Source organism: Diprion similis, chromosome 6 (assembly GCF_021155765.1).
Source record: "Diprion similis isolate iyDipSimi1 chromosome 6, iyDipSimi1.1, whole genome shotgun sequence".
Lineage (NCBI taxonomy): Eukaryota > Metazoa > Arthropoda > Insecta > Hymenoptera > Diprionidae > Diprion > Diprion similis.
In genome coordinates, this window is record NC_060110.1 from 2,421,750 (window position 1) to 2,447,309 (window position 25,560).

At 36.4% G+C, this 25,560-nt stretch overlaps 2 protein-coding genes across 2 annotated transcripts; both read right to left on the reverse strand.

The window, feature by feature from the left end:
* Window positions 1-1,660: 1,660 nt before the first annotated feature.
* Window positions 1,661-7,895, reverse strand: LOC124406714 (GMP reductase 2-like). Its single transcript, XM_046882253.1, has 6 exons — window positions 7,809-7,895; window positions 6,211-6,330; window positions 2,889-3,146; window positions 2,393-2,581; window positions 2,089-2,291; window positions 1,661-1,865 (listed from the first exon to the last, which is right to left on the reverse strand). The coding sequence occupies exons 1-6, from the start codon at window positions 7,893-7,895 to the stop codon at window positions 1,670-1,672; spliced, it is 1,053 nt and encodes a 350-aa protein (XP_046738209.1). The 3' UTR covers window positions 1,661-1,669.
* Window positions 7,896-16,033: 8,138 nt separating this feature from the next.
* Window positions 16,034-22,187, reverse strand: LOC124406731 (GMP reductase 2-like). The gene is made up of 6 exons (XM_046882287.1): window positions 22,101-22,187; window positions 20,505-20,624; window positions 17,262-17,519; window positions 16,766-16,954; window positions 16,462-16,664; window positions 16,034-16,238 (listed from the first exon to the last, which is right to left on the reverse strand). The coding sequence occupies exons 1-6, from the start codon at window positions 22,185-22,187 to the stop codon at window positions 16,043-16,045; spliced, it is 1,053 nt and encodes a 350-aa protein (XP_046738243.1). The 3' UTR covers window positions 16,034-16,042.
* Between the last annotated feature and the right edge of the window lie 3,373 nt (window positions 22,188-25,560).

The following is a 25,560-nucleotide window of genomic DNA, read 5'->3' on the forward strand; positions in this document are numbered from 1 at the left end:
TCACTCAGGCCACGGAAACATAACATTTCATGAAAAATATCCCTACATTGATGAGAAATTCATTCTTCAAACTATTCACAATTGCAAACATTTCTTAGCTACATCGCTCGCAAGGCCGTTTGTTGGTTGAACGATTATTGCGTGGTAATTCTTATATTCGCGGAGTGCTGAGGGGTTATTTACTTGTCGAAACTGAAATTATAATAAAGAACGAAGAGAGTTTGAGGCCACCTTTTGTAGTGAACCGGCACATGGTTGACGGAATTACATCCGTCGGTTTCGGATATGCAGCTCTACTAAAATTATATTCGAGGCCCTAAAGTTTTGAGACTCGTCACAAGAAAAGATGTGTATCAAATTTTGTCAAAAAGAATATTTTTCATTTCGTCTTACTCTGGTATTTGTATTTACAGAAACGGTTCCTGTAGAGCTTTCAGTATGACGATCGACATGTAGTTCAAAACTACATAGTTACAAAGTTATTTGGCTTACACAGTAATTTAAATCTTGAATTTTGTAAATAGTTTCAAAAAAAATTTCAAACCGAATCATCTTAAAACCATGGTTCAGTTATAATTGAAAAATCTTTGTGCGATGAAGCGTTGGTTGTGGATTTGTGAAATTTTCACATTCTTACATACATTAGCTACAAATTTACGTCAAACTATAAAAATCGAGAGAAACTTGCAAATTTTAGAAAAAATGTTCGAAATGAGATTTTCTACTTTTCACAAAAAAAGAGCGTCAAAATCAAAGTATCATAGCCATCTCAAAAATCCGACATAGTTCTGTAGCGTATGTATCCAAAAATATGTGTGAGCAACGTGATTTGACAGTTGCAATTGATTGAGATGCGCTGATTTCAGTATCCCCTACACTCGACGGTTGATGAAAACTATTCTTCATTGCAAATTAAGATTCGATAACTAGTCAATATCTTTTGCATTGAAAATTTAGAAATAATGGATAATGAAAACGCATAGGCAATCAACAAAGTGATGCATTATTCTGCACGGTAATCCCAGGATAGTCTTTGTCTCGTTTTTTCATTTCCAGCTAGCGACATGTGCAATTGGCCAGAACTTTAGCATTTTCTTTCAATTTCGCCCACTACACATCTTTCCTTTTCATTCCATACTTCAGATGCATCCCCCAAAACTTCAAGAACTCGACCTCAATTCATTCATTCTCCACACAAGCAATGCAATTCATTAACATCTCGGGGCTCTAAATGATTCTCTAGCAGTTATCCATCAAAGAATATAAATGCAGTCCGTAAAACGTAATTGAACCTTTATTTTCATCATTATTCAGATGTCTTTGATGTCGGCGTTGATTGAAATTTCCATTGATTTCTGGAAATTCCGTATTTGAGACTAATGATTTTGACGTTCTTGGTTTTTGGAAATGAAGTCACAGGTATCAAAGTATTTGATGTCGTAGAGTCATTCAGAAGTATTGATTTATTTTGTATTTCTTAAATGTGAAGTACTATCAAATTAGCTAAAATAAAATGCTTCTCACGATAAACCGCTCACCTGATCAACTTGAAAGACATGACACTTTTCGGGACTACGTTTACAAAATACAAATCATGGATTTCAAATGATACAACACCTGGTCCGTAAGTATGAGTATTTTTAAACTTACACACTTCAAGGATTATAATTTATTTTGTTGGTGGTGGTCCGAAAATTGGGTTAAGCTGTTGCGTACAACGTATAAATGTCGTCTGTCGATGAAGTTCTTGGAGTCGATTTGCTCCCACATACGTGCACGTTGAACGTAAGCCACCCAATATATCTAATATCGTTGCTTCAACGTCGCCTTTGTGCGAAATTTCTACAGCTCTTCCTTCAGCGGCCCTACATTGAACGGAACACAAGTCTTACAGTCCGGAAATCATCTTTAACGTTGAAATCGTGGTTTTGAAAATGAAGGCTGTTTTGGGCGTGACAAAATGACGAATAGTAATCAACACGTATCGAACTCGGCATGCGACAATTTTGACTATCAATATCTTATTGTTACTCTTCCTCCATATAATATGCTACAGATTTATGCGCTCAGTTTTCATAGCGCATTTACCTGTATTCTGCAACTCCACCGTAGTGTTTTTCCATTGCGGCACTAGAACACAATCCATAAAATTGAGAGTAACGTTTTCCATCTCTTTCTACAACTTTTCCACCGCTCTGATCGTGACCTGCTAACATTCCCCCGATCATAACGAAGTCTGCACCGGCTCCGAACGCCTTGGCCAAATCTCCGACGCAGGTGCAACCTCCATCCTATACCAAAGTTCAGCAATTTTGAGACCCTTGTGCAACTTATACATCATTTCAGTGTTTTCAGTGGCTGAGATATGATTGGTTATATTCCGAGTACTTACTGCAATGATGTGCCCACCTACGCCATGCGCAGCGTGCGCGCATTCAAGCACAGCGCTCAATTGGGGATAGCCAACACCGGTTTTCAAGCGAGTCGTACACACAGATCCCCCGCCAATGCCTACTTTGACGATATCAGCACCGGACAATATCAACTCTTCGACTATTTCTGGAATGGCTACGTCTCCAGCCTATCAATCAGACTTGGATTAACTTCAACCCTTTCGTTGATCTGAACTTTGGTCTTTTATAGGTTATTTATTAGTATGACGAGGGGTTGATCGCTTCTGTAATCTCTTTCATAACGGCCCCGAAAGTTGCGTTCACCTATAATCTTTGCGATTCTTAGCAATATTTTGTATTCTTCGTGCTATTTTTGTAAAGAAACAAATTAGCATCTTTTTCTGAATAGTTTGTGAGACATGCTTCGAGTTAAGATATTCTCATGATTTGGTGCTTTTTTAAGTAAAGATTTCTTTTCAATACACTGAAACCTACTATAATTGTGTGTTTTGGGTAGGCAGACCGAACTTTCTTCACAAATTCAACGAAGGGCTGAATATGTCCATTCGCAATATCTACGGAAATCATTGATAGTTCTGGAATGGCTTCAATAATATCCGAAAGTCGTTGAAAGTCACCAGGACCTATTCCCATACACACGGAAACATTGCGAAGACATTCAGGACTTGAAGCTGCGAAGGTTTTCCACTCCTCCACGCTGTGGTATTTATGAATCGCCGTGAAGAGCCCGTGCTGAAAGCATATAATTATTATGTTCCCGGTTATTAAAAATGTGACCGTAGAGAGCAATTTTTGACTTTCCGTTTCTCTGTTTACAGAGACAAAAGGAAGTTATTGCGATCACCCTGAAAACGAAAAGTTGAGTTGTCACCAGAACTCGACGTTTCATGACTGGAGAATCACCTCTGACTACGTTCGTGCGTATGTATATATCTGATCAGTTTTTTGTCAGACGATATCTCGAAAACGAGTGATCGGATTTCAGTGATTCTGGTCTCAATCGACACCGCTTTTCCAAACTTAGACCTGATTAGATTTTGGCTTTGATCCGTGCCACCAAATTCCAAATATTAAATCAAAATAATTATATCTTGAGAACGGATAGTCAGATTAGGATGAAAATTGGTGCCGCTAGGTTTTTTCGGTTACTTATCACGAATCGAAGGTCAGGATTGCAAAATTTTAATTGAGCGTGTTTGATAAGCTAGAAAAAAAAATAAAAACATTTAGATTTTGATGAAACTTAGTACTCGTCGGTTCGTTGGATGGCTGATCACGAATCTGAAGTCTGATTGTAAAATCCATAATGTCGATCCAATGGAGTGGAAAAACTGTAAAAATACTCTGATTTTTGTGAAGATTGGTAGGTGCTGGTTTTTTGGGTCTCCGATAACAAATCCGAGGTGAGACTTACAAAATTTGTAATGATGGATCCGTTATAGAGGTTCAAAATAGAATGAAACTACGCCGTATTTTCATGTAATATGGTACCCGAGGGCAGGGAAACAGACATTCATTTTATAATTTATCTGAATATATAGAACGATTACGAAACAGTCTCAGTAAATAACGATAATAAGGTGAAAAGACTGACAATCTAGTTGATAAAATGCAGAAAATGCTATGTACAATTACAAAATTTTTCCTCTGGTTTGAGTCATAAAGTAAAAAGATAAGAAACTTAGGGATTAAAGTTAACATCTAGTATTAATGGCACTTCCATCAGTGATTAGCCGGGAATTTATTCCATATCTACCGCATAGCGCATCTCGGTCTAAATCTATGTTGAGCAACAATAAATCATTTCACGTTAATCTTCCCCATCAACTTATATTTATTGTTATAATGAGAGCCATTGTACATTACGGTCTTTTACGTAAATTGAGAGAACGGTTCACTGAAATCATGGCAACACTATTTTACCACGGAATGCCACAAAAAACTTCGTTTGATTGCCAGTTGGATGAAAGACAAAGAAATTGTATCGGTTATTACTGCGCAGACAACGTATGCACGTTGTGGAGGAATCTACTTTATTTTTCTCATACAAGAGGCTGCAGGAAAGAATATTGCTTACTCTTTTTCACTCAATAGTAAACTAGCGGTTTCTCACTGTGAAACGTTTTTTAAACCAGGTTCAATTTTTACAGCGAACGTATGCGAGACTCTCCGTTCCTCCTACTGCATGAGTTGAAGAACTTTGCCAAGTCATGAATACTTGTGTGAACAGTGGGAATGGTAATCTCTAAATTTCCATTTTCCTTTTATTTTGACACGTTTCGTAGATCTTGATAGTGCGGCTTTCATATTATGCCTGCTGATACCGTATCAATCTCATATTGATGAGTATTTATATTGGAGTAATATAAAACAAAATAAGTGGAATGAGAATATAAGAAGTTTGGAATAAAATTTATCATCACGTATTTATCTTGTTTCAAATTGTGTACGTTAGATACTGAAAAGTTGATACATTTTGATACGTGTCATTGACTCTAACGATAACGTGAAGATATTATTTGGAGTAAATATTATATTGCGTAACAAGAAGGCAAACTTGGTCTTCTCGGGCCTAGCGTAAGTTTGTGATGTAAGTAGTAGGTGAGCACGCGTATGAGCCAACTTTAAGTATTGCAAAGACGCGAGGCCAAAAGACCGTTGCCTTTTTGTTGCACACGATTCCTTATACAACAGAAGTATCTGACGCGTTTTTTCACAAAGCGCGAAATTGAGGTTAGGGCTGCGTGATGTCAGATTAGTTTGCGACAGCGCATGCGTGCAGTACAGAAACAAGATAATCATAACTCTCAGGAGTGAAAAGTGGTATTTTGTGTACTTCGCGCATACGTATTCGCAGCTTCACTCTACCGTCATAAAAACGGGTACTTTGTGTACGGAAAACAAGCATGAAAAAAAAGCGTGAAACATGCTAGCGTTATGTAAAAGTAATTTAATTTGATATTCTGAATGGCCGAAGCGCTATCCGTTCATTCTTCACACTTTTTCTGGCAGACAGAAATCGTCTCTACAGTAAAATAGGCTTGCCGAATTTAGTGAAATGGAAGCATTTTTCTGTGTACGAATTTTAACTGAATATACTTCTTAAGCAAGCGTATGTCTATTTATATTTCAATTATATTTTAATTAATCATTTATTAAATCGTCAGCGATAATTGAGTAAATTTACTTATCTTCTCATTTTCTATGTTACAAAATATACACTGTATACGCACTTTACATAATTAGTTTCTATAGCGATCTCTAGAGTTATAGATTTCATGCGGCTTTCTATATTTTACTAGACTGGAACATTATTTGTCGGGTTTCAAGATATAAGGTCAAATTAGTTAGGCTTCAGTCAAATGACCCCTGAGTCTCACCTTTGCGACGTTATCACACCGCTTTGCTCGAATAGCACGTTTCTAGTTGTCGTAGAACTTTTTTACTCGAAGTCATATGCACAGGGAGAAGATTCTCGGGGTCGGAGGTCAAATGAAACTAAAGTCAAGACCTGCCTTGTATACGATATTTGTGCTCAATTTTAGTTACACTCTTATAGTACAGTGTCTCGCCCGTATTCACTTCAAAAAGAGAGCACTTTGCTTGGTACTCATTAATTATTACTAAAATAATATTTACTGGTCAAACGGTCGACTTAAATGTTCAATGTCTAATGACGTCGTCAAACCGCAAGAGTTATATTATATATACTGCTGTCATGTTATTCCGAGAATGTTATATTTTAGCGTTTGGTTACCATGGTGTCTTAGTACCAAGCCTCAGAATTCAAACGTACCTTTGAAAGTGCCTTGGCCATCTCAAATGTACCCGTACTGTCCATGTTTGACGCCATAATGGGAATACCCTTGTAAATACGTTGAGAAGTTCGGAATTTCATTTCAACGAATAGGTCGACCTGAAAATTTATCATTTCACACGTAAACGATTAACATTCTCAAAAATTTGATAATATGCAGTGTAGCTTCAGATTTTCAGTTAATTTCAGATTTAACGTGAAACCAACTTCAGTGCAAAAATTTGATAGTCAGTACGTAATGTGTAATGTGTATGCGTACAGGGGCAAATCCACAAAACCCTGAAGTTTTACCTAAGCGTAATGAAATTGAGAATATTTATTAAGACACCATTGTTACGCACTTGCACGTTTCAGTAATAGTTCTAAATTTGTAGTTAGAAACTTGTTTGCATAATTAAATATTCTGGAATAAGAAGAATCTGGTAGAAAAAATTTTGGAAGAGAAGAGAATGTCGAAATCATCTGCGAGTATTTTGAGAATTTTCGAAGCTTCAATCGAATTTCACGAGTGCTTTTCCACCTCTTTCAGTTCTGATTCTGATACAATGTGTTAGAATTTCACGTCCTACTAAAATATCACCCATTTTCCCTTACACGTACTCCTTTCGCCTTTGACATATTTTTCATCAAAAAATGTATCTTTTATAAGGTGTCCCATAACTTTGCCATGAATAGTTTTCATGCGGTAACAGTTCGAAAATTATCATAAGACGCGTGAACTTTGTATGAAACTCAGTTTCTACAACGTCAGATGAGAAATTTTGCTTGTTTTAATATTTTCGTAACTGTAAACTATAGTTTTTCATATCTATCGACTAAAAAAATTAAAACGATGGTGATCGAATGTGATTTCATTGACAGTATTGTTATGTTTTAATCAACGTTATACGGATATTTCGGTTCGATGCAGCATTTAAAAGTTATAGTTCATTTTCTGGAAGTTGCATTTAATAATTTATACGATTGTAAAGTTTAGATTATCATAAATAACTACATAATACATGGCCAGGTTCATAAGACTTTCAGCTCTTTGGAATAAGATATATTCTGCACTCTATACGCCACGTTTGATGTATATTTTCAGATGATTAAAATTGAAAACAAAAACAATTTTCCCGTGAAATGCATTCAATTGGTACGGGAAAAAATAACTATTAACATGACTTTTTGAGGATAATACCTATACGTAATTTTTTACAATATCGTGCATGACGTAATGCAACAGTCAAGTTTTCAATCAAATCAACCGTATAGTTCAAATAACTTATTTGATCGATTTCACTTGTGATAATTTCTGTTAACTACGGTATATTTATCTCTAAAAAATCACGATTGGAGAAACAATTTCTGTACCAGCTAAATCGATTAGATTGATTTGACGAATATTTCCTCTCCGTATGGGACGTATGACAACACTTGAAATGTAAGCATGCGCCAACTTTTGACTTCCGCAATATTTTGAAATCGGCTGTCTTCAACATTGCACTGCAGAATACTACACATTCTGGATCTTTGTACATGCAATACCCTGGCGTGTCCCAAATCAGTAGATTTTTTAACTGTCAAAGTACACTCACTTCCGCTCTGCTTCTGAGAGTGCTTCTTCTCGGGCGTATTAAAACATCTTTGTAATCTAATTTGATATCGTTGATTATGTTCGACATTTCTTAGAAACTGTCCTGTTACAGAAGTACTCGGAGGACTACTCGTGATCGGCTATGTGACGATGTCTTCCGACTAACGAGCTGGGACGTCGCTGTTATATTAAAATTCTCCTGCGGCTGGACTTTGCTAGAGACCCTGGTGTCTATGCGTGCGTGTTTGTCGGTGATGTGAAATCGGGGAGGGGGATTGAGAAGATGTTAAACTAGAATATACTTATCATACCACGAGATGTCCGTACATGGAAATGTTTCGAATTTCATTCAAGAAGTCGTAGATGACCGCAATGTGGTTAATTCCGACTGAGTTCAATGGAAGAATCTCTTATTGATTGGAAAAAATTGACATAAAGAACGTTTATGGGTCGACGAGTTTGAAGAAGTCAAATCAATCGTCGCATCTCTCGAATGCCAAAATTTTATTGTTTTCCGGTTTCGATAAATCAGGGCTCACTTTATTTACGAATGAATTCTATTCAGATCACCTAAGATGAATTTTGATTAACAACGAATCACGATGATGAATGATGAAAATGAAATGAAAAAGAGGTGCAAACTATATATTCAATCAAATAAAACTATAGCGATATCGTCAATTCAGATTACACTTGTCAACAGTGTATCGATAGTTGAACAGCCTTAATAAAAGTTGATATCAACATCCCTAGGGATGGGCGTAGTTTTTCGGAATTAGCTCTAGTTATCTATTTTATCAACATTTTTAAATATGACTAAAAGCAATATTCAGATGAAGAATTCGTTTTTTCCACGTAAGGTTCGTGAAATAAATATTTCCTTCGAACCCTCATTTTGATAAGAATTTTCATGTTTGAAAATGTTGGATTTGGGAATATATTCATGACTATATGAAAAACTACCCCCCTTCCCCCTCTTAATATTCCAATGACGTAAAAACTAGCGCCAATCCACGACGAAAAGAGGAGTTCCAGTCCCAATAACTCGTATTGCCACCTAAATCTTCATAATTGATTACCATTTCTTGAACAATATTTTTGTTATTAGGATTTTTCACGTTCTAAAAATTGGAAAACAACAGCTTTCAAGCTATTCCAGGACTATTTTTCTAAGCTTGTCATGACGTTCTCAAAGTCTGCATCTTCATACGAATGAAGTGAACAAGAATTTACTAGATTACTCCTTTGAAACTGATGAAAATAAATATCATTTTGATAGAGTTATTTTGAGAAAAGTATCCCTTCATGTATACATACATGTATAAATAGCAAGAAGTCATTATGTGATACGTAAATCGCAGTTGATATTCTGAATAAGCGGACCGAAATAGATAAATATTATCATGTATCAGTATTTAGAATATGTATTCTTTGCAGACCTATGATATTAATATCGAGAGCTGAAGCTTGGACAGCATTTTTATGTCGTCATTTCTACTTTATTTTTTACTTCAATTTTGAAAAAAAAAAATACTAGATTTCTTGATACAGTCTGATGTGCGCATTTTGACTTTGTACGATGATTTTGATGCAAGGCCAGTCACCATTCCAATTTGTCTATGGATCACCTGAAACTGTTAGATTATCTTGTTGAAAGTACGGGCCTTAAGATATAGGAAAGGTCTAACAAAACTTTCAAATTGATTTCTTGAAAATAACGGCTTTCGTGAGTAGCAAATTTTGTGATAACTCACGTTCATTCGTTGAGACAGCAACTGAACTGTGATTGCATGGCTTATAATGACCGTATCGGAGCTTCGGATGCGTGATTTCTAAAGGTAAAATTCTGTCCTTTCTAGTCAACCGAATGTCGTTGACGGAAAGAAATTACAAGTGTTAACAACGTAAAACGTAATTGAAACTGTAACTACGATTCGAAGATTCGGAATTTGCCTATCTATGAACATCTGTAACTATTGTGAAAAGTGATCTTTTTGAGTCGTGATTTGTACAGGCTGGAGGTGAACGTCGAATCATCGTGAATACCGTTCAGTTAAATTTTTTTAATGTGTAAATTATCAATCTTTTCCGGAAATCGATAATTTTTCGTGTAAAACGAGTGTCATTGTCGTGACCTCTTCCATTCATGAATATATAAATGTATATATAACAATATTTGAACGTACGTTAGCAATCAGGAGAGAGAGAGAGAGATAACGATCGTGCAGGTGTTCATCGCTGGCAGGGAGTCGACTGCACTAGATACTTTGTTGGAGTCTAATTTTTCTGTTTGCGAAAAGTAATGGGGAACTGGTTGCGAATATAATTTCGAAGTACTTTTTCCTAACTGTATCCAATTTGAACAAATGTTCGATGAAAGATCTATTTATAGAACAGCAAATGAGAATAATTTGTTGGAAGCAGTTAATTTATAATGTCCACGTGTAGCGTACGAAGATAAAATTTGCGTTTATTGAACATAGATTTAACATCTTTTACTACGAATTTATGTAACCCATTTGTCATTCGTGAAGTTTACTATGAGTAGAGAACAATAATTCACATAAATCAATCCACTGTATTGAATATATCATGACATATTCGAAAATTTAGTATCAGATTCTTAATCGAGGAGCTGTAATAGCCCAAGGTCGCACATTTTATACATACTCGTGCACATATTCAACATCAAAAGAGTTTTATTCTCATGAACCAGTCTGCCATATTCGATCGGCTATATTGTATTTTCTGATTTGAAATTCTTCATCGGTGACCTCACAAACGCCCGTAAAGTTCAGTTTCTGCAACTCGACGTGAATGTAACTTTCAGAAATCACTCGGGCATATTGGATCTGCCATTTTGTATTCTGCAAATTAGGTAACAAATTCTTAATCAGCGACGGCAAAAACCCACTTTCGTGGTTGAATTCCTACAACTCTTTCAATTATCCGATCATACAAATTATTTGATCATTAAGCAACGATGTTGCAATATTGAGGGCTTGGCGTCAAAAATTATTCGTAACATCTCCCAAAAAGTTACAAGAAAATCTGTATACAAGCAAAGAGTTCTGTAATTTCATTTCACGGGCATCCCTTTTGCGCAACCACCTGTTGGAGAACTCTTCTATGTTATTTAAGGTCCTTAAATATCTTTTGGCCTGAAATGACTTGAAAGAGTAGATTTAATATTAAAAGATAACGGACGTTTTTCTGTAGAGCGTTCAATTCCCTACAAAAATACGCTACAGTCATATTAGTATACTGATACGTTCAAGAGTTGTAAAATTTCAAAGTTCAAAGACATTTTTTTTCACGTCATTTGAATGGGAAATAGAAAATCGCAATGGGGCACCTCTAAATATTGATATTAAAAGCTGGAACTTGTACGGCAACTGTTTTTAGTCATTCGGAACAATATTTTCAACCGTAATTAGAAGAAAAAAAATATGGTCGATATTTTTTATACAGTCTATTTTACATGTATTTCCATCACAGGTCTTTTAGATAAACCTCATATCGAATCGATCAGTGCATCATCTAGTTTCAAGCGTTTTCTTAAAAATCACCGACGTTCAGAATCCATGCAGTGGATCAAGAGTTATAGTTGTGTAAAGTCGGCAGATCGAAGGAATGCTACTAACTGTTTCTTGATTAGTCCGGCGGGACGGTAGCAAGTTCAAATTGCATATTTTATCGGTTAATGTACATCATCCGCGTTTTACTCGATGTGACATTTATTTATTACAAATATCGATCAACGTTTCAGACTTGCCCCATTACTTGAACCCGAATTCCTCCACGCAAATTAAAATTTCGTCCGCATAACATGCAGCTACTGAAAATCGAACTATGGGTTTTGCTATTAACCAGTGGTAGCAAACGATGTCGATAATTCTACCATCACGTCGATGATTTTCCAACCATTTCCGTCATTTTCACTTCCAGGGGGTCCAAATTCCGAAAATTGAGGTCGAAAGAGATATAAGATATGATCGCGATGCGCTACACCGCAATGCTTTGCAGAGCCACCGGCAAATTTCTAACTGTAACTCAGGGTGCCTTCATATTCAAAATTATACATATATATTGTGGAGATTCGGCGACAGCAAAGTGTTGCTGAAATGCATTGAACGCGGGATAGACGACTGCAACATCGCCAGCAAGATGTGTCAGGTTACGTATCAGCTGAAGAAATATGTTGGTATGGATTATTTGTGTAGTAAGGTAAACATTTGACTTATAAACAATGTATTACCGTAACTAGAGCACTCATCACGTTTCTACTGGCAGTCAAGTTGTTCAAATAGTACCGTTTCAAATCAGCGGTCCAATCTTCTTTGTTTTTCACTTTATTCTCATATTGCGAAATTTTCAGTAAAATTGAGTCAATTGATTTAAAGACCTCTCTTGCTGTTTCTGTATTACTGCAGGTTCCTAGGCATAAGCGAAAAAACATAAAAGATCACGGATGTAAATTGTATAGAAAATGTATTAAAATACTTTATTGAGTGTATGCTGCTAATGGATTGATGCACAACGTGGATATGTGATATGTGTACTAGGGTTGTTCAAATATCGTTATTCTCGGAATTTTTGTTCCCATTACACATCTCGAAGCATTCTCAAAAAAAAAAAATAACCTCAAAAATCCCAGAATCTTACCATTATTCCAAGTTCTGCCCAAGAGCCTTCGAATTTTCCCATTCCACAACACAATATAGAATCTCCGACGCTTCCCGACTATTGTTTGTAACGTATTGATTTTTGCGTTGAAAAGATCTTAGACTTGGTAAATGTCCTACTTTCAGTTGAAGACATTCGATGCAAATTTGAAGAGATTTTGCATTCACCGCGAAGTGCGATAAAATCGTACATCATTAAAATGGAAAAATTGCAAGGCTTCGGGCAGAATTTATAATTAAGATAAAAGTCCGGAATTTCGGCGTCATTCTTTCTGTTACATCGAATTAACCCCACGACTCTGCACTTGGGTACCTCTAAACCCACATAATTCTGACGGCCTGCTTCAATCATTTTTTTTTTTTTTTCACTTTCTTCGATCGAATTTTTCACAGTGAAAAATTCATGTTAGGTTTTTTCGCATGTACTGTTATATTCTTCAGACACTCAGCTTTCGATTGAACGAAAATCTTCTACGACAAACAGTCCGCTAGCAGCGTTGATTTGAAGTTGCCGAGTGCGTGTAAACCATGTGTAGGTCATTCGTTTCGTGCTGATGTTGTGGGGTCCTAGGCCGAAGGATGTTGCAGTCCATGGTAGCAGAAATGTTCGAATACGATCACGTATACATGCATTTAAATTTCCATCAAGCATATGTAATGTTTCGACTGGAATTTTTCAGCAGTCTTCAATTCTATAACTTACGCTCCGTGAACACGACCCCCTCTCCTCGGTCAAAACCACACGTCCACGGTAGATCGCGGCTTTTCCCAGCCGCAATTAGATTCGCAGGTTTTTGGAAAATAAAAGCGTCTTCTCCACGTGGTTCAACAACCGGGCCCCAGGAATATTTTGATATTATTTTTAAGTTTTGAAACAGACATGTTGTGCTTTCAAGCTGCGAGGCGTTCAATCCTCTAAGGCAGTCGACAAGGAGAGTGGACGAGTTTGTCGGACAGCCGAAATGCTTGCCGACTTGAAATGAATTTCTTTTGCAAATGGCCGGAGATTCCATCGTCGCCAAGGTCAATTCGGGTCCACTTTGGAATATACATTTGTGAAATAGTCCTGCGAATCAAGTTCCAACTGTGCTTTGTAACTTGAACGTCTGTTGAGGTGGTGAAAAGCCGTAAGCCACTTACGCAAGCCGTTTCGAAGATCTCCGCAACAAAGATAGGCTATAGAATCATTTCACACACAGGTTCCATGGGAAACTCTCTAGAGAGAGCTTAGGGCGGACCTCAATTGAATGCCAGAGAAATTTTTGTCCCGGCGTATCAAAAGAAATTTGGTTTCTCGACACAATTCTTTCCAAACCCGCAAATCAACTCCCGAGGTGAAAAATATTCTTACTAGCATTAAATAATCCAAGGTTGTTGCCATGCGCATGTACCGTTCCCAGTGATCTGGCCGGGTGACTAAGCACAGCCGTGGGTCATTGTGCCCTCATTTTGTATGTACGTACATCACAACATCCTATGAATCCTGTAACCAATCTTGATATTGACAATCTTGAAACAATAGAAAGCAAATTAGAGAGACAGCAGAAGTTCACAGTTAATTGTCTTTTTCCGTGAGTCAAGAGTGAAGCAAAATTCATGAGAAAATGAGAGATAAAATCCAATTCACTGATAAGTCGAATGAAATTGCAGTCAGGCAAAGTGAAATCACCATGATTTTGAGAACTTTATGGAAACTTGATTGATCCACATTATTTCACGCCGGTATATTTTGCCAGTTACGCTCCAATCGCAAATTCGGAAGCCATATCAGGTCTGGATCGACTCAAAAACCGAGGATGAATATTATTTTGAACTTCAAAGGCTTGGCGCTGAGTCACGTTGTGTTCACGTTTGTGATGCGTTTGGTATACAATTATTTTATCACTCAGGCCACGGAAACATAACATTTCATGAAAAATATCCCTACATTGATGAGAAATTCATTCTTCAAACTATTCACAATTGCAAACATTTCTTAGCTACATCGCTCGCAAGGCCGTTTGTTGGTTGAACGATTATTGCGTGGTAATTCTTATATTCGCGGAGTGCTGAGGGGTTATTTACTTGTCGAAACTGAAATTATAATAAAGAACGAAGAGAGTTTGAGGCCACCTTTTGTAGTGAACCGGCACATGGTTGACGGAATTACATCCGTCGGTTTCGGATATGCAGCTCTACTAAAATTATATTCGAGGCCCTAAAGTTTTGAGACTCGTCACAAGAAAAGATGTGTATCAAATTTTGTCAAAAAGAATATTTTTCATTTCGTCTTACTCTGGTATTTGTATTTACAGAAACGGTTCCTGTAGAGCTTTCAGTATGACGATCGACATGTAGTTCAAAACTACATAGTTACAAAGTTATTTGGCTTACACAGTAATTTAAATCTTGAATTTTGTAAATAGTTTCAAAAAAAATTTCAAACCGAATCATCTTAAAACCATGGTTCAGTTATAATTGAAAAATCTTTGTGCGATGAAGCGTTGGTTGTGGATTTGTGAAATTTTCACATTCTTACATACATTAGCTACAAATTTACGTCAAACTATAAAAATCGAGAGAAACTTGCAAATTTTAGAAAAAATGTTCGAAATGAGATTTTCTACTTTTCACAAAAAAAGAGCGTCAAAATCAAAGTATCATAGCCATCTCAAAAATCCGACATAGTTCTGTAGCGTATGTATCCAAAAATATGTGTGAGCAACGTGATTTGACAGTTGCAATTGATTGAGATGCGCTGATTTCAGTATCCCCTACACTCGACGGTTGATGAAAACTATTCTTCATTGCAAATTAAGATTCGATAACTAGTCAATATCTTTTGCATTGAAAATTTAGAAATAATGGATAATGAAAACGCATAGGCAATCAACAAAGTGATGCATTATTCTGCACGGTAATCCCAGGATAGTCTTTGTCTCGTTTTTTCATTTCCAGCTAGCGACATGTGCAATTGGCCAGAACTTTAGCATTTTCTTTCAATTTCGCCCACTACACATCTTTCCTTTTCATTCCATACTTCAGATGCATCCCCCAAAACTTCAAGAACTCGACCTCAATTCATTCATTCTCCACACAAGCAATGCAATTCATTAACATCTCGGGGCTCTAAATGATTCTCTAGCAGTTATCCATCAAAGAATATAAATGCAGTCCGTAAAACGTAATTGAACCTTTATTTTCATCATTATTCAGATGTCTTTGATGTCGGCGTTGATTGAAATTTCCATTGATTTCTGGAAATTCCGTATTTGAGACTAATGATTTTGACGTTCTTGGTTTTTGGAAATGAAGTCACAGGTATCAAAGTATTTGATGTCGTAGAGTCATTCAGAAGTATTGATTTATTTTGTATTTCTTAAATGTGAAGTACTATCAAATTAGCTAAAATAAAATGCTTCTCACGATAAACCGCTCACCTGATCAACTTGAAAGACATGACACTTTTCGGGACTACGTTTACAAAATACAAATCATGGATTTCAAATGATACAACACCTGGTCCGTAAGTATGAGTATTTTTAAACTTACACACTTCAAGGATTATAATTTATTTTGTTGGTGGTGGTCCGAAAATTGGGTTAAGCTGTTGCGTACAACGTATAAATGTCGTCTGTCGATGAAGTTCTTGGAGTCGATTTGCTCCCACATACGTGCACGTTGAACGTAAGCCACCCAATATATCTAATATCGTTGCTTCAACGTCGCCTTTGTGCGGAACTTCCACGGCTCTTCCTTCAACGGCCCTACATTGAACGGAACACAAGTCTTACAGTCCGGAAATCATCTTTAACTTTGAAATCGTGATTTTGAAAATGAAGGCTGTTTTGGGCGTAACGAAATGACGAATAGTAATCAACACGTATCGAACTCGGCATGCGACAATTTTGACTATCAATATCTTATTGTTACTCTTCCTCCATATAATATGCTACAGATTTATGCGCTCAGTTTTCATAGCGCATTTACCTGTATTCTGCAACTCCACCGTAGTGTTTTTCCATTGCGACAGCAGAACACAATCCATAAAATTGAGAGTAACGTTTTCCGTCTCTTTCTACAACTTCTCCACCGCTCTGATCGTGACCTGCTAACATTCCCCCGATCATAACGAAGTCGGCACCGGCTCCGAACGCCTTGGCCAAATCTCCAACGCAGGTGCAACCTCCATCCTATACCAAAGTTCAGCAATTTTGAGACCCTTGTGCAACTTATACATCATTTCAGTGTTTTCAGTGGCTGAGATATGATTGGTTATATTCCGAGTACTTACTGCAATGATGTGCCCACCTACGCCATGCGCAGCGTGCGCGCATTCAAGCACAGCGCTCAATTGGGGATAGCCAACACCGGTTTTCAAGCGAGTCGTACACACAGATCCCCCGCCAATGCCTACTTTGACGATATCAGCACCGGACAATATCAACTCTTCGACTATTTCTGGAATGGCTACGTCTCCAGCCTATCAATCAGACTTGGATTAACTTCAACCCTTTCGTTGATCTGAACTTTGGTCTTTTATAGGTTATTTATTAGTATGACGAGGGGTTGATCGCTTCTGTAATCTCTTTCATAACGGCCCCGAAAGTTGCGTTCACCTATAATCTTTGCGATTCTTAGCAATATTTTGTATTCTTCGTGCTATTTTTGTAAAGAAACAAATTAGCATTTTTTTCTGAATAGTTTGTGAGACATGCTTCGAGTCAAGATATTCTCATGATTTGGTGCTTTTTTGAGTATAGATTTCTTTTCAATACACTGAAACCTACTATAATTGTGTGGTTTGGGTAGGCGGACCGAACTTTCCTCACGAATTCAACGAAGGGTTGAATATGCCCGTTTGCAATAGTTATGGCAATTGTTGACAGCTCTGGAATGGCGTTAATAATATCCGAAAGTCGTTGAAAGTCACCAGGACCTATTCCCATACACACGGAAACATTGCGAAGACATTCAGGACTTGAAGCTGCGAAGGTTTTCCATTCCTCCACGCTGTGGTATTCATGAATCGCCGTGAAGAGCCCGTGCTGAAAGCATATAATTATTGTGTTCCCGGTTATTAAAAATGTGACCGTAGAGAGCAATTTTTGACTTTCCGTTTCTCTGTTCACAGAGACAAAAGGAAGTTATTGCGATCACCCTGAAAACGAAAAGTTGAGTTGTCACCAGAACTCGACGTTTCATGGCTGGAGAATCACCTCTGACCACTTTCGTGCGTATGTATATATCTGATCAGTTTTTTGTCAGACGATATCTCGAAAACGAGTGATCGGATTTCAGTGATTCTGGTCTCAATCGACACCGCTTTTCCAAACTTAGACCTGATTAGATTTTGGCTTTGATCCGTGCCACCAAATTCCAAATATTAAATCAAAATAATTATATCTTGAGAACGGATAGTCAGATTAGGATGAAAATTGGTGCCGCTAGGTTTTTTCGGTTACTTATCACGAATCGAAGGTCAGGATTGCAAAATTTTAATTGAGCGTGTTCGATAAGCTAGAAAAAAAAATAAAAACATTTAGATTTTGATGAAACTTAGTACTTGTCGGTTCGTTGGATGGCTGATCACGAATCTGAAGTCTGATTGTAAAATCCATAATGTCGATCCAATGGAGTGGAAAAATTGTAAAAACACTCTGATTTTCGTGAAGATTGGTAGGTGCTGGTTTTTTGGGTCTCCGATAACAAATCCGAGGTGAGACTTACAAAATTTGTAATGATGGATCCGTTATAGAGGTTCAAAATAGAATAAAACTACGCCATATTTTCATGTAATATGGTACCCGAGGGCAGGGAAACAGACATTCATTTTATAATTTATCTGAATATATAGAACGATTACGAAACAGTCTCAGAAAATAACGATAATAAGATGAAAAGACTGACAATCTAGTTGATAAAATGCAGAAAATATTATGTACAATTACAAAATTTTCCCTCTGGTTTGAGTCATGAAGTAAAAAGATAAGGAACTTAGGGATTAAAGTTAACATCTAGTATCAATGGCACTTACATCAGTGATGAGCCGGGAATTTATTCCATATCTACCGCATGGCGCATCTCGGTCTAAATCTATGTTGAGCAACAATAAATCATTTCACGTTAATCTTCCCCATCAACTTATATTTATTGTTATAATGAGAGCCATTGTACATTACGGTCTTCCACGTAAATTGAGAGAACGGTTCACTGAAATCATGGCAACACTATTTTGCTACGGAATGCCACAAAAAACTTCGTTTTACTTTATTTTTCTCATACAAGAGGCTGCAGGAAAGAATATTGCTTACTCTTTTCCACTTAATAGTAAACTAGCGGTTTCTCACTGTGAAACGTTTTTTAAACCAGGTTTAATTTCTACAGCGAACGTATGCGAGACTCTCCGTTCCTCCTACTGCATGAGTTGAAGAACATTGCCAAGTCATGAATACTTGTGTGAACAGTGGGAATGGTAATGTCTAAATTTCAATTTTCCTTTTATTTTGACACGTTTCGTAGATCTTGATAGTGCGGCTTTCATATTATGCCTGCTGATACCGTATCAATCTCATATTGATGAGAATGTATATTGGAGTAATATGAAACAAAATAAGTGGAATGAGAATATAAGAAGTTTGAAATAAAATTTATCATCACGTATTTATCTTGTTTCGAATTGTGTACGTGAGATACTGAAAAGTTGATACATTTTGATACGTGTCATTGACTCTAACGATAACGTGAAGATATTATTTGGAGTAAATATCATATTGCGTAACAAGAAGGCAAACTTGGTCTTCTCGGGCCTAGCGTAAGTTTGTGATGTAAGTAGTAGGTGAGCACGCGTATGAGCCAACTTTAAGTATTGCAAAGACGCGAGGCCAAAAGACCGTTGCCTTTTTGTTGCACACGATTCCTTATACAACAGAAGTATCTGACGCGTTTTTTCACAAAGCGCGAAATTGAGGTTAGGGCTGCGTGATGTCAGATTAGTTTGCGACAGCGCATGCGTGCAGTACAGAAACAAGATAATCATAACTCTCAGGAGTGAAAAGTGGTATTTTGTGTACTTCGCGCATACGTATTCGCAGCTTCACTTTACCGTCATAGAAACGGGTACTTTGTGTACGGAAAACAAGCATGAAAAAAAAGCGTGAAACATGCTAGCGTTATGTAAAAGTAATTTAATTTGATATTCTGAATGGCCGAAGCGCTATCCGTTCATTCTTCACACTTTTTCTGGCAGACAGAAATCGTCTCTACAGTAAAATAGGCTTGCCGAATTTAGTGAAATGGAAGCATTTTTCTGTGTACGAATTTTAACTGAATATACTTCTTAAGCAAGCGTATGTCTATTTATATTTCAATTATATTTTAATTTATCATTTATTAAATCGTCAGCGATAATTGAGTAAATTTACTTATCTTCTCATTTTCTGTGTTACAAAATATACACTGTATACGCACTTTACATAATTAGTTTCTATAGCGATCTCTCGAGTTATAGATTTCATGCGGCTTTCTATATTTCACTAGACTGGAACATTATTTGTCGGGTTTCAAGATATGAGGTCAAATTAGTTAGGCTTCAGTCAAATGACCCCTGAGTCTCACCTTTGCGACGTTATCACACCGCTTTGCTCGAATAGCACGTTTCTAGTTGTCGTAGAACTTTTTTACTCGAAGTCATATGCACAGGGAGAAGATTCTTGGGGTCGGAGGTAAAATGAAACTAAAGTCAAGACCTGCCTTGTATACGATATTTGTGCTCAATTTTAGTTACACTTTTATAGTACAGTGTCTCGCCCGTATTCACTTCAAAAAGAGAGCTCTTTGCTTGGTACTCATCAATTATTACTAAAATAATATTTACTGGTCAAACGGTCGACTTAAATGTTCAATGTCTAATGACGTCGTCAAACCGCAAGAGTTATATTATATATACTGCTGTCATGTTATTCCGAGAGTGTTATATTTTAGCGTTTGGTTACCATGGTGTCTTAGTACTAAGCCTTAGAATCGAAGCGTACCTTTGAAAGTGCCTTGGCCATCTCAAATGTACCCGTACTGTCCATGTTTGACGCCATAATGGGAATACCCTTGTAAATACGTTGAGAAGTTCGGAATTTCATTTCAACGAATAGGTCGACCTGAAAATTTATCATTTCACACGTAAACGATTAACATTCTCAAAAATTTGATAATTTGCAGTGTAGCTTCAGATTTTCAGTTAATTTCAGATTTAACGTGAAACCAACTTCAGTGCAAAAATTTGATAGTCAGTACGTAATGTGTAATGTGTATGCGTACAGGGGCAAATCCACAAAACCCTGAAGTTTTACCTAAGCGTAATGAAATTGAGAATATTTATTAAGACACCATTGTTACGCACTTGCACGTTTCAGTAATAATTCTACGTAATATTAGAAACTTGTTTGCATAATTAAATATTCTGGAATAAGAAGAATCTGGTAGAAAAAATTTTGGAAGAGAAGAAAATGTCGAAATCATCTGCGAGTATTTTGAGAATTTTCTAAGCTTCAATCCAATTTCACGAGTGCTTTTCCACCTCTTTCAGTTCTGATTCTGATACAATGTGTTAGAATTTCACGTCCTACTAAAATATCACCCATTTTCCCTTACACGTACTCCTTTCGCCTTTGACATATTTTTCATCAAAAAATGTATCTTTTATAAGGTGTCCCATAACTTTGCCATGAATAGTTTTCATGCGGTAACAGTTCGAAAATTATCATAAGACGCGTGAACTTTGTATGAAACTCAGTTTCTACAACGTCAGATGAGAAATTTTGCTTGTTTTAATATTTTCGTAACTGTAAACTATAGTTTTTCATATCTATCGACTAAAAAAATTAAAACGATGGTGATCGAATGTGATTTCATTGACAGTATTGTTATGTTTTAATCAACGTTATACGGATATTTCGGTTCGATGCAGCATTTAAAAGTTATAGTTCATTTTCTGGAAGTTGCATTTAATAATTTATACGATTGTAAAGTTTAGATTATCATAAATAACTACATAATACATGGCCAGGTTCATAAGACTTTCAGCTCTTTGGAATAAGATATATTCTGCACTCTATACGCCACGTTTGATGTATATTTTCAGATGATTAAAATTGAAAACAAAAACAATTTTCCCGTGAAATGCATTCAATTGGTACGGGAAAAAATAACTATTAACATGACTTTTTGAGGATAATACCTATACGTAATTTTTTACAATATCGTGCATGACGTAATGCAACAGTCAAGTTTTCAATCAAATCAACCGTATAGTTCAAATAACTTATTTGATCGATTTCACTTGTGATAATTTCTGTTAACTACGGTATATTTATCTCTAAAAAATCACGATTGGAGAAACAATTTCTGTACCAGCTAAATCGATTAGATTGATTTGACGAATATTTCCTCTCCGTATGGGACGTATGACAACACTTGAAATGTAAGCATGCGCCAACTTTTGACTTCCGCAATATTTTGAAATCGGCTGTCTTCAACATTGCACTGCAGAATACTACACATTCTGGATCTTTGTACATGCAATACCCTGGCGTGTCCCAAATCAGTAGATTTTTTAACTGTCAAAGTACACTCACTTCCGCTCTGCTTCTGAGAGTGCTTCTTCTCGGGCGTATTAAAACATCTTTGTAATCTAATTTGATATCGTTGATTATGTTCGACATTTCTTAGAAACTGTCCTGTTACAGAAGTACTCGGAGGACTACTCGTGATCGGCTATGTGACGATGTCTTCCGACTAACGAGCTGGGACGTCGCTGTTATATTAAAATTCTCCTGCGGCTGGACTTTGCTAGAGACCCTGGTGTCTATGCGTGCGTGTTTGTCGGTGGATGTGAAATCGGGGAGGGGGATTGAGAAGATGTTAAACTAGAATATACTTATCATACCACGAGATGTCCGTACATGGAAATGTTTCGAATTTCATTCAAGAAGTCGTAGATGACCGCAATGTGGTTAATTCCGACTGAGTTCAATTGAAGAATCTCTCATTGATTGGAAAAAATTGACATAAAGAACGTTTATGGGCCGACGAGTTTGAAGAAGTCAAATCCATCGTCGCATCTCTCGAGTGCCAAAATTCTATTGTTTTCCGGTTTCGATAAATCAGGGCTCACTTTATTCACGAATGAATTCTATTCAGATCACCTAAGATGAATTTTGATTAACAACCAATCACGATGATTAAAATAAAGTGTAAAATAGGTGCACACTATACATTGAATGAAATAAAACTACCTATGTCTTCAATTCGGATTACACTGGTCAACGGTGTCTTGATAGTTGAATAGCCATAGTGAAAGTTGATATCAACCACCCTAGCAGTGGGCGTAGTTTTTCGAAATTGGCTCTAGTTTTTTATTTTATTAACATTTTTATATATGACTTGAAAAATCAATATTCAATTGAAAAATTCGTTTTTTACACCTGAGGTTCATAAAAAAAATATTTTCTTCTAACCCTTATTTTGTTACGAATCTTCATGTTTTTAAAATGTTGAATATGGGGATATAATCATGACTGTTTCAGAAACTACCCCCCTTTCCCCTTGTAATATTCCAATGACATAAAAACTAGCGCCAATCTACTACGGAAACAGAAATTCCAGACTCATATTCCAACCTGAATTTTCATAATTGATTAACATTTCTTCTAAAAATTCTAAAACAACAGCTTTCAAGCTATTCCACTCTGCAACTGATGAAAAAAAAATCATTTTGATAGAGTTAATTTGAGAAAAGTATCTCTGCATGTATACATGCATATATAAATAACAAGAAGTTATGATGTGATACGTAAATCGGAGTTGATATTCTGAATAAGCAGACCGGAATAGATAAACATTATCATGTACAAGTATTCAGAATATGTATTTTTCGCAGACCTATGATATTAATATCGAGAGCTGAAACTTGGACAGCATTTTTATGTCGTCATTTCTACTTTATTTTTTACTTCAATTTTGAAAAAAAAAAATACTAGATTTTTTGATACAGTCTGATGTGCGCATTTAGACTTTGTAAGATGATTCTGATGTAAGGCCAGTCACCATTCCAATTTGTCTATGGAACTCCTGAAACTGTGAGATTATCTTGTTGAAAGTATGGGCCTTAAGATATAGGATAGGTCTAACAAAACTTTCAAATTGATATCTTAAAAATAACGGCTTTCGTGAGAAGCAAATTTTGTGAAATCTCATGTTCATTTGTTGAGACAGCAACTGAACTGTGATTGCATGGCTCACCGTATCGGAGCTTCGGATGCGTGATTTCTGCAGGTAAAATTCTTTCTGGTAAAACCTTTCTGGTCAATCGAACGTCGTTAATGGAAAGAAATTACAAATGTTAACAACCAAAAACGTAATTAAAACTGTAATTACAAATCGAAGATTCGAGATTTACCTATCCAAGAACATTTACAACTATTGTGAAAAGTGATCTTTTTGAGTCGTGATTTGTACAGGCTGGAGGTGAATGTCAAATCATCGTGAATACCGTTTAGTTAAATTTTTTCAGAGTGTAAATTATCAATCTTTTCCGGAACTCGATAATTTTTCGTGTAAAACGAGTGTCGTTGACGTGACCACTTCTATTCATGAATATATAAATGTATATGAAACAATATTTGAACGTATGTTAGCAATCATAGAGAGAGAGAGAGAGCGATCTTGCAGGTGTTCATCGCTGGCAGGGAGTCGGCTGAACTAGATACACTACCGTCCAAAAGTATGGAAACACTCGCTCCGATGTCGAGCCACACAAAAAGTTCCATCCTTCTCTGAAAAATGACGATATCCCAATTTTCCAAGCGGCGTTTTAAAAAGGACATATAAATCTTCATTTACCTTTTTTGAAAAAATTTTTACGATTTTTTTTGAGCCTGGTACGCACTTTGAAAGTTGGTCGTTTTTTTGGCTTTTTTTGGGGGTTGCAATTTTAGCGCACGACTTGTAGGAAATTTTTTTCACTTTTTTTTCCAGCGAAAACTTAAGGCGGACAGTAAAAGCTTCAATTTACTTTTTTAAAAAGTTTCATATGATTTTTTATCGCATAACTGTTGAACTTTTTGCAAAAAATGACTATATTTATAAAATGTTGCCTAATTCTGAAACTGTTGAGTTTTCGTAAAATCACCAAGAGGGTAAAAAGATGCATACAATCGTTGTGGATGCACCCAATTTTTTTCAGAATTAATAGAAGAAAAAAAAAAAAAAATTGTTTTCAAGAGGCGACGAAATTTTTTTATCTTTTCAAAAATCCGTTCTCTTACCTGTTCTACAGGGTTTTTTCATCGAAAAAACCGCCCCTCGCTCGGATCACAGCTTGAACCAGTCGTGGCATCCGTTCGATCAATTTATCCATGTGACTCTGCTAAGCAATTACAGCTCCACGCTTATCAAGATCGATTTTTTTTTTCTTCTATTAATTCTGAAAAATATTAGGTGCATCCACAACGATTGTATGCATCTTTTTACCCTCTTGGTGATTTTACGAAAACTCAACAGTTTCAGAATTAGGCAACATTTTATAAATATAGTCATTTTTTGCAAAAAGTTCAACAGTTATGCGATAAAAAATCATATGAAACTTTTAAAAAAAGTAAATTGAAGCTTTTACTGTCCGCTTCAAGTTTTCGCTGGAAAAAAAGTGAAAAAAATTTCCTACAAGTCGTGCGCTAAAATTGCAAGCCCCAAAAAAAGCCAAAAAAACGACCAACTTTCAAAGTGCGTACAGGGCTCAAAAAAAATCGTAAAAATTTTTTCAAAAAAGGTAAACGAAGATTTATGTGTCCTTTTTAAAACGCCGCTTGGAAAATTGGGATATCGTCATTTTTCAGAGAAGGATGGAACTTTTTGTGTGGCTCGACATCGGAGCGAGTGTTTCCATACTTTTGGACGGTAGTGTACTTTGTTGGAGTCTAATTTTTCTGTTTGCGAAAAGTAATGGGGAACAGTTTGCGAATATAATTTCGAAGTACTCTTTCCTAACTGTATCCAATTTAAACAGATGTTCGATAAAAGATCTATTTATAGAACAGC

Excerpts from the sequence above, each read along its gene's own strand:
- LOC124406714 (XM_046882253.1), bottom strand. The coding sequence starts at position 7,895 with ATGTCGAACATAATCAACGATATCAAATTAGATTACAAAGATGTTTTA. Across the intron at positions 6,331-7,808 it reads CTCTCAGAAGCAGAGCGGAA|GTCGACCTATTCGTTGAAAT; the intron begins GTGAGTGTACTT and ends ATAAATTTTCAG. Across the intron at positions 3,147-6,210 it reads TGGCCAAGGCACTTTCAAAG|CACGGGCTCTTCACGGCGAT; the intron begins GTACGTTTGAAT and ends ATATGCTTTCAG.
- LOC124406731 (XM_046882287.1), bottom strand. The coding sequence starts at position 22,187 with ATGTCGAACATAATCAACGATATCAAATTAGATTACAAAGATGTTTTA. Across the intron at positions 20,625-22,100 it reads CTCTCAGAAGCAGAGCGGAA|GTCGACCTATTCGTTGAAAT; the intron begins GTGAGTGTACTT and ends ATAAATTTTCAG. Across the intron at positions 16,239-16,461 it reads GGTGGAGTTGCAGAATACAG|GGCCGTTGAAGGAAGAGCCG; the intron begins GTAAATGCGCTA and ends CGTTCAATGTAG.